At 43.4% G+C, this 9,121-nt stretch overlaps 1 protein-coding gene across 1 annotated transcript; it reads right to left on the bottom strand.

Annotated features, from left to right (window-relative positions):
• Nucleotides 1–5,832: 5,832 nt before the first annotated feature.
• Nucleotides 5,833–7,360, bottom strand: LOC129581662 (uncharacterized). The gene is made up of 3 exons (XM_055472869.1): nucleotides 7,137–7,360; nucleotides 6,277–6,567; nucleotides 5,833–6,100 (listed from the first exon to the last, which is right to left on the bottom strand). The coding sequence occupies exons 1-3, from the start codon at nucleotides 7,340–7,342 to the stop codon at nucleotides 5,929–5,931; spliced, it is 669 nt and encodes a 222-aa protein (XP_055328844.1). The 5' UTR covers nucleotides 7,343–7,360; the 3' UTR covers nucleotides 5,833–5,928.
• Between the last annotated feature and the right edge of the window lie 1,761 nt (nucleotides 7,361–9,121).

The following is a 9,121-nucleotide window of genomic DNA, read 5'->3' as shown; positions in this document are numbered from 1 at the left end:
CGACCATGTTTATGAGCTTTATTGCTAAACTTGTTTTGGTGCATGATGCGTTGCATTACGGCTTGTTTAACTGTGTGTGTGTGCGTGTGCATGGATGAGCACGTTATGGCTTTGGCCATAACGCTGGACAATCTAAGAGACTGGTCTCATGTTTTATTGTCACCGTGAAAGTTACCGAACTTTCTAGAATCGTTGCAACACGGTTGCACTGAGATATAAGGTTTTGCTTTGCTGTGTATGATATCGATCATTCCAGCGATTGGTCTACCATTTCCTGTTGCTTTCCATCTCATTGTTATTCTTGCTGGTTGTGTGATTAAAGTTATTTTTAAGAACTATTACTTTCGCTTTCCGTCTGCACAGTGTACGAGTATATTACGCAGTCATATACGGCACTGGCCCCTTTTAACCTCTACTTCGTCTCTTCTGCCGGCATTGCATAACCGATACCGAGAGCAGTCCCATATCTGCCCATAGGGAATCACCATTATCTGCTGCGGACACCCGAAATCCACGACCACGCTTTCCATCCCGTCCAGGCCGCACGACGTGGCCATGCTGCCAGAATGCCGTTCCTGTTAACATCTACTGCGTGCAGTAGATGTTAACAGGAACGGCATTCTGCAGTTGTTGTTGCTGTACAGGTGCATCTTGACGCTGTTGTTCTGGCAGAACAGATGCGGTTTTCCTCAGTCAGCTGCGATCAGCGCGTTATCCCGTCCGTTGTTTATTTGCGGCAAGGAGCTGAAGATATGTACATGTTGGCCACGGTGCAAGTAGTCGCAATCTTGATGAACTATTTTTGGTTTTCTAGAAGTTTATGCTGCTTCAGTTTTAGTTTGAAGTATTCTGGACTTTATTTACCCGGTTTCCACAAAGTACTGCTTTATTTGGTAGATCAATACATCAATTCTACGAGTATTATTCGAGATTTGCACCAACAAAATAGCTCTAAGCGTGTTGGAAGAAATTATCTACTGTAATATCATTAATATTAGGTCAGTCTTCGGCAAAGCAGAAGAAGACCTGGTTATAAACTTTCCCTTCCACTGATTATGGAAAGGTCAGGAGTGAGAGCATCTGTGGTAACATATGAAAATCCGTTTGATTTAACACAAAGCCGTTACATAAACCGATGCAGCGTACGCAATGTACGGAGTAATGAGCGAAATTTATTGTTTTTTTAATGAGCGGCCATTTTTCCGCCCACCGGAAGCAGTTGTTATTTGTAATCTTAGAACTTTCAAACAACTTTTTTTTGCATCACCCTCCCACAAATTAGAAGAAAACAAATTCACGAAGGAATTCAGGTTAGATAGCGAGAAATCCAATGCCAGCTAGAGTGGCGTTTTAACAATGTCTAATTCAGCACCACACATAAAAACTAAAGGGAGATTTATGTGTGACGTTTCTCCTGTAAGCTGACAATCAGCTGAAATGCGGTTTGTGTGTGTGTTTTCTTTCTTCCTGTTCTGTCTGTCCACCATTGGCGGCGCAGGAATAATTATTTATGCAGCGATAAGGTCGGCTCACGCTTAATTTAGACGGCGTTATAAGCTGATCGACATAACTGCCCATGCGCCCAGTCTTTTCAGACTGGTTCCTCGGTCGTGACGGACCGAGAAATAAGTGCAATTAACTGCGCTTGAAAAGCGCAGGAGAAAACATTGTGCGACAATCAGCTCAACCTGGTCAGATTAGAAACCACTGGGATAGGCACACATGCCGTACTGGCTGCACATAAAGGTAGTGGGCCGGTACATGGTACCAAATTCGTGTACATTCACGAAAACTTTCACTTTCGCGCACTCACAAATACATTTTTGTTTTGGTTTATGACATTCTGTAGCGAGAAAATTTGTATACACTGGCGCGAAAACCGTTTGTACGCTCCACATCCGGTTCGGGAGTTATGGCTGTTAGAAAATTCCAAAAAGTTTAAATGCGTTCAGGTATACCCAAAGTCTGATCATGGACCGATCTCCCTGGTGGCTCCTTAACTATCTGCACTTTATAAAATTAATTGAATTGCTGTGATTTGTGTTGTGTATAAGGCCGATTTCCACTTATACACAACACAATGGAACTGCAAAGCTAGCACGATAATTGTACGTAATAATGCACACCAAAATGTCTGAGTTATTGACCGGTGATATTGCTTGATTAATATTGCCATTAGAGGTTGATTGTGATATGCGTGATGGGCGTGCGTGATATGCGTGATGGGTACAATCCCCGAACAGGATAGCATCGAAGAAGTGTTTTTATTATAAATTATATTCTGCTTTGGTACTCAGTTTTGTCCTTGCATTGTTATACTTATTAAAGGTCTTCAGGTGTTGATTGTACATTGTACGAATATTTAGACTTAACATTCCTTTATTGTACCATGACAAAATCAGTTTACAGTAGTATGCACCGTATTGACGGTAACTACCTTACAGCCGATTTCTCGTCATTACAAATCTCGTATTAATATTAGTTTTGTGGTGGACGGCGGCTTTTATTCAGGCTTTGGCGCTAAACTGCGCTCAAAAGCCCTGCTGGATAACACTGGCGGCGAAATGCATCCACAATATTCTAATTAATTTTGTCATCATTCCTACACGATGGATGGTCAGGCAGAGCTGCCTGCTGTTGACGCATGTAGACATTGTTGTCCGTGTGATGCGTGTGCACTTAACGGGTGTGTTGCCATACAATCTCTCCACACTGTATCAACCTGTGATTAATGCCGCTGGCGTTCGTTCACGGTCAACGCCGCAATGCCCGTGATAAGACAACCGGCATCATTGCCGCGCTGGTCGTCTCCATTTATTCACTTTAATTACTCTTTCACACCCAGCTACATTAAGTGGGTGACCTTTATATATAAAAATATAATCGAATTTTTTTATAAACGGGTGACCTTTATATGGGATCTTTACATATATATATGCGGTGACCTTTATATGTATTTTGTCCTCAACTATGTCGCCATCGCGGAGTGTTAACGTAATAATGATGACCTTTACGGCGGTTTTACTGGCCGTCGACGAGAGTATCCTCAGCCGGATGGACGACGACAGCAGCGCCATCTATGTGCAGCCGCAGCCGCGCTCCCGCCGCCCGGAAGGTCCTCAGCATCGTCCGCCGCCCGCGCCCATAAAGAGCGGGCTAAAGGTCATCAGTAAGAGTGCCTTGCAAGGCAGTAAAGCCCTGCCGCGGCGGCTCAGCGTCAACCGGAATTTCGGCTACAGGTTATGGTTACAGCCGCGGGATATCCCCTTCCGGCTGGCCACCGACTCGGCCACCTCCTAAGGCAACCGTCGACATTTTGCATTAGCACAGATCAATTATTATTTTTTATTCAGTTTATTTACGTGGTTTTGCACACCGTAATAAAATTAATAGAATTTACTGAAAGCGGGGTAAATGAAATAGGTAATTAAATATTTTTGTATTTGTTGTTACCCTAATCACTGCACATCAATATAATTTTAACCAACCATCAACCACTATATTATATAAAAAGAACTTAATTATCATTATCTTTTCCGTGGTAAATTATTATTATATTTTTTAAAAAGCGGGTTAATTTTACCACGAAATTAGTATATGGATTTTTATTGGTCAAATCAAACTCATACAGAACTGTTAGAGAAAAAACACAAAACTACAACAGCAAAAGTTCATGCAGTTTATCCTGCCCTTCCATCGTGCCCAGCACTGACGCTGCATTTCCCCTTTGGATTTCTATCGACAACCGCTGCCGCAGAAATTCATGCGAACGTCCTTCTCCCGTTTGCTGTTTAAGTCTTTTCCCTAGCTCTTTGATGATTGCAATCGCCGAAGGTCCCCATGAACCAAGCGTCTCGAAATTACTGGAAAATGTTCAAAAATTATTTTAATTACAGAATAAATGGGCTAATATAAGAACGATATATGATAATGACTTTTACATCAAAACAGAAATTTATAAGACATTGTGTTATATTAGAATAATATTTGGTGATTAAATATTATATTGTAACTACATAGTTTATGAAAAATTAGTTTTATCATTATTTTTATTATGATGTAATAATACTTTCATTAGTACATATTTCATAAAATAAGGTCTACGGGGCAGCAGCTCTACGGGGCAAGCGGTACAGCTACCGTCAACCGCACCAAAGAGAATACAAACACCCTGGTTTTACGAGTTCTTACATGGTTATTTGGGTTTTGAGTAAGGATGTAAGGCTATTATAGCGCGGGTGCATTGACTTCACAGGATCCCCTTGATTCCAGGTGTTTGTTACAAATCTACTTCCCGGTGTTAGTTACAAAGGCGTGCATAGTGGTAGGTTTTACAGTACTCCGAAATTGAGAGACAGGGCCTCCTCGAATGCTTATCCATTTCGAGGACTGGACCACCTTTAAAAATCCGTTGACGATGCTGCATCCGCGCATCGAAAAGCTGTGTTCATCGTCGATGTAGACAGCTGCTTGATTCGCGGATTTCGGACTTCTTGTTGTGGTCCTGCGGCCAGTGCCGTTAATAATTCGGCTGAACACAGAAGCCAGCCATTGCGAATAAAAGTTCATTTGATCGAAATGACTCTGGAGTCTGTTTAAAGTGGACATTAATTTTGTAGGAGGGAAAATCCCGCGTAAAATCTCCGGTGAGAATCCCGAATTCTTTTCCGCGCTGCACACTGATTTCAAATCTGAACGCATGCAGAGAGCAGAAGCATTTCAAGCCAGCAGTGGATGTCATTGGATAGACCATCCACAACACTACGGTTATCGCAATGACAAAATTCAATTCTTCCATAATCCTTCTGAAAACAATATCCAGTGATAGAATCTCCGATTTAACGATATTCATGCGTAAGACTGTAGCAGTTTCGGACACGCATCAGATGCACGTGACGGGTAAAGTATTTGGAGGACCTAACATTGCATGGCAAAAACAGGTCTTCTACCTCCGGTCCACGGTTTCCTGTGGCACGACAATGGCGCCTTAAACACCAGCGATTACCGCTGTACACACATCATCGAGCAATAATGGGCTTTAGAAAACAAAAAACAATGTTGAGATACGAATGCATGGAGAGCAGCAGCAAGGAGATGGAGAAAGACAAATAACAACTGCCAAGTATAGTGTGCAACGCGCAGTAACTGAGAGAATGGCTACCGGCACTAATCATGGTAACCGCCGGCCGATGGCGGCGTTCAGGTATGTGAGTCGACTTCCGTTTCCGGTGAAATAGGATACTAGAGCCATTCTCTCGTCCACACCAAATTCGAAGCAGCCGTTTGAGTGGGTTTAAATTCCGCCATTTTGAATTCTGCAGCTATGTTTGCAGATTTCTTTTAGCCGATGCTGTATATGTATATCTGTACAGTACATACATGATGCATGGAGCGTTTTTTCCAGTGCCACTATAAGCGCTCGTCAAAATACTACCGATAACAGTGAGAAAACATCTCCCCGACGCCGGGCATGAACATTTTGCAAGCCTTCGTCGATTGCAAAACTGTAACCGGCCACTCGTTACCGTGCTATGATATGCCGGATAATGTGCAACGCTTCCGCTTTCACTATAGGAAAGTGCAGCGAAAATCAGTGACAAAACCTGGCTTTTGATGTATCACAATGCGCATAATGTTGTTATGGATTTATTGGCACTTGTATCTATACAAAATCGGTACGGCCTGAGTTTTTTTCATTGATTTTTGCACTGTGGATCAGTCAACGGTGGCAAAGGGACATTGGGCAGTAATAGTAGAAGTGCGACAACGCGCAGCTCGCCGCACAACGGCAGATAAGATAGCAACCATTCAGAAGGAACTTGGGTAGAACTGTCAGATTTGCGAATTTTCATGTATTTGACCTCTGTTCACAGAATTACAGAATTTGTGGTGACAGGCAAAGAATGCGCGCTAACTAAGAATCTGCCTCTATCGCTGGACTCCAGTTCGGATGTTATGGCGTTCGCTGTCGTTCAGGCAGTGAGCGGCATAAATCTGCCGCGCCGATTCCCGGATGGTCTCCACGGCCTCCTCGCCACAGTGTGCCGCCCTTGCCGCGCCGGCTGGACCGCTCGACTCCGTGATTGCCGCCGCGTTAAAGCTGCAGGAGAAAGCGGGAACATCAGTACAAACTGCAAACTCTGTTTGTACTCTTTGCAATCTCTGCAGTGTACAAGTACTTTGTTTCCATAGCGCGATAACAATTATCAAGATCTAATTACGGTTAAACAAAGGAAACATATATGGTATAGTATACGATAGCCGGACGCCACCTACTAGCAGTATTCCACACGACCGCACCCCGGATGGCTGTTGATCGGGACGTCGTCCACCCGGTCCTTAGCCGCCGTTTTCGCGGCCCGACGGAAGGACTGCTGCAACTTGGGGTCGTGTCGGCGGCAGTGACTGACCGCGCGAAAGTGTTTGACCGGGGCGATGCTGGTCGCGCAGAGACGGCCCATGGCGATGTAGTTCTCGGCGGCGTACCATCCCTTGGGATGGTCCTGGAGGAATTCCGGGCAGCTGGTCAGCAGGTCGCGGTAGCAGTAGCCGCTCTGGTTGGAGTACCTAGGAAACACTGCCAATGAATTATTATTATTATTATTATTGTTATTATTATGACTAGTGGTGGTCGCGAACCACATCACTGCACGAACGCGAGCGCCAATACCACTGGGAAATGGTTCTGGGATTGTGGAATTGTAAAAGCGTGACGTATACTCTTCGTGGCGTCAGAGATACACTGCTGTGGAGTGTATACTCTGCTATGAAGCGTGTAGTCTTGACGAAGGCTTGAACTTCGCGCTCGGTGCAAAAATTATTATTATTATTATTATTTTTATTACTATTATTATTACCGAACAACAGCAATCAAACTCTTTTAACGGGGATATCATACCAGGCTACTGGAAAAATTTTTATGAGATGAAAGTCACCCAACTCAGAAATCGAAGCCACGACCGACAGTCTTAAAACCAACCGTACATATGACTGTATAAATACATAAAATACATAACCAACCGTACATATTACTGTAGAAATACATAAAATACCTAAAATAACGTGTGATGGTTACCGACAGGATAACATCATTGTACCAGAAAATACGGCCAATAAAGGATGCAACGTTAACCCACCGGCAAAAGGCTTCGTCCACCGGCTGGTACTCCCGCAGGATCTCCGCGGTCACCGGCCACGGAATGCTCAGGCTCATGAAGCGCTCAACGGTTAGACGCTCTTGCTTGCCATACTCCCGGCAACGGGCGGTTAATTCCTCGCAGTCCAGACTGCAGACGCTGCGGGCACAAAGCGCCCAGGCAAACAACGATAATTGTCGAAGCATTTTACGAGCTATAGTTGGCCAGATTCCGGCTGGCATAAGAGTGGTTGGTTGTGGAAAGTGTGCGGCTGAACTATCTGTACGGCCGTTAAATACCGGCCGAGGCTGTCATGGTGAAGGCATGCTCAGCAGCCTTTGCAAATTTAGTTGACGGGGCTACCTCTCTCATCCTCTTCCGCTCTGCTCTGTATGGACGCATGTACGGTATGTACGGTGGTGTGCTATGCTATGCTATGGTAACAGTCAGGATACGATCGATTCATTCGGCGATAAAATCAAAGGGCCGGTTTTAATTCTACGGCTTCCTGACATGGACGTGGAATCCGGTTTACATAGATGCACAATTTTCAAGCGTGCAAGTACTCGTAAATTAAAAATTATTTTAAGAAGAAGTTATACCGTGTTCGTGTTCTGAGCGGCAGATTCGCTTGTGCACGATGCGCATAATGTTGACAGCAGAACCGTTACAGTCTATACAAAATGCCCTGCCATCACAGTAATATCATGTACTAAATTTGCAGCTGTTATTTGAAATTTTTCATTGGAAACATTGCCATGCCGGAAATGGCAACAAAAAGAACTAGGAAAATGCACCAGGTGGTTCATTAGCAGACCGGAGCGCTGCTGCCAATGCACCACTGCACCTTAAAAATGCTATGCGAGAAAACCTCAACAACAACTCCGAGCATTAAATGCTGTACAAACTACAAAGGGCATTCCAAACGTTAGAGAAATTCTCCATTTTTGGGTTTACCTCACAACCTCATTCTGCTCTTCGCACCCATATTGTTTACCATATCCTTTTCTAAACCCGTTCAATGAGAACCTAATTTGTGTTCACCAAGCTGAAAAACTTCGGAAAAAAAAACAGTTAGGCGCTTTCTTACATCCAATGTTGTGGGTTTCCGGCAGTAAATTTTATTCCACAGCTTGGAAAAAATTTACTCATAACTAAAGTGCACTGGAATCGACTAAAAAATCGGCCTTTATTGACTAAATTCTCAGGACGCATGAAACCGGAAATCCGCAAGAAATGTTACGTCTTATGGTAAAAATCACTTCTTTAATTAGTGAGAGTTTGTAGACGATTTGTGTCATGGTAATAACAAGGGTGCAATCAGCATTCGGCGACATCAATTAAAATGGAAAGCAGAAGAGTGGCAATAAAATAACTGAGAAGCGTTAAGAGGCAGAGAAGTGGTAGTGCAACAAATAAATTTTAGGAAGGGCAGTGGTAAGACTGGCCGAACCATCACCAGTTAAACAGTTTTTATCTGGACAGTTCTTCTTCGATGATTTTATTGCAGTAGCGTACATGTCAAGATAGGTGCAAAAATATATATCGTTTGTGTATCACTTAAAACGGAAGCAGGCAAATGGCGGGAAAGAACAATTGAAACGCCCTTTGTCTTACGCATATCTGCCGTTGTTGATGACGGGTGGTAATTTAACGCAGCTTTGTAGCTACAGTTTACTTTCGAAATGGATTTTAAGCCGATATGTGCTATTGAAATTATCTGGAGCAGAATTTTATGAACTGTATCAGGACTTACTATTTGCTTTCGCAATTTCCCGCAGATGTTCCACTGGCCGAAAATTGATGAGACGAACCGAGCAGTTTTGGTCTGATAAAAGCAACGTTTCGTTTTCCTGTGTAAAGGTTATGCAATCATTCCAATGTGCAGTTGTTGATGTCAGACAGGTATGCACAGCAACCTGCCAGTTCCAACTGGATCTCTTTATGCTCTGTGTATTAGTTTATTCAGTTGCATTTTATAAAAG

The sequence above is a fragment of the Paramacrobiotus metropolitanus genome, unplaced genomic scaffold, assembly GCF_019649055.1.
Source record: "Paramacrobiotus metropolitanus isolate TYO unplaced genomic scaffold, Prichtersi_v1.0 Parri_scaffold0000001, whole genome shotgun sequence".
In the NCBI taxonomy this organism is placed as follows: Eukaryota; Metazoa; Tardigrada; class Eutardigrada; order Parachela; family Macrobiotidae; genus Paramacrobiotus; species Paramacrobiotus metropolitanus.
This window is presented reverse-complemented; position numbering and strand designations above follow the sequence as displayed.

Excerpts from the sequence above, each read along its gene's own strand:
- LOC129581662 (XM_055472869.1), bottom strand. The coding sequence starts at position 7,342 with ATGCTTCGACAATTATCGTTGTTTGCCTGGGCGCTTTGTGCCCGCAGC. Across the intron at positions 6,568-7,136 it reads GTGGACGAAGCCTTTTGCCG|GTACTCCAACCAGAGCGGCT; the intron begins GTGGGTTAACGT and ends AGTGTTTCCTAG. Across the intron at positions 6,101-6,276 it reads GGTCGTGTGGAATACTGCTA|CTTTAACGCGGCGGCAATCA; the intron begins GTAGGTGGCGTC and ends TTTCTCCTGCAG.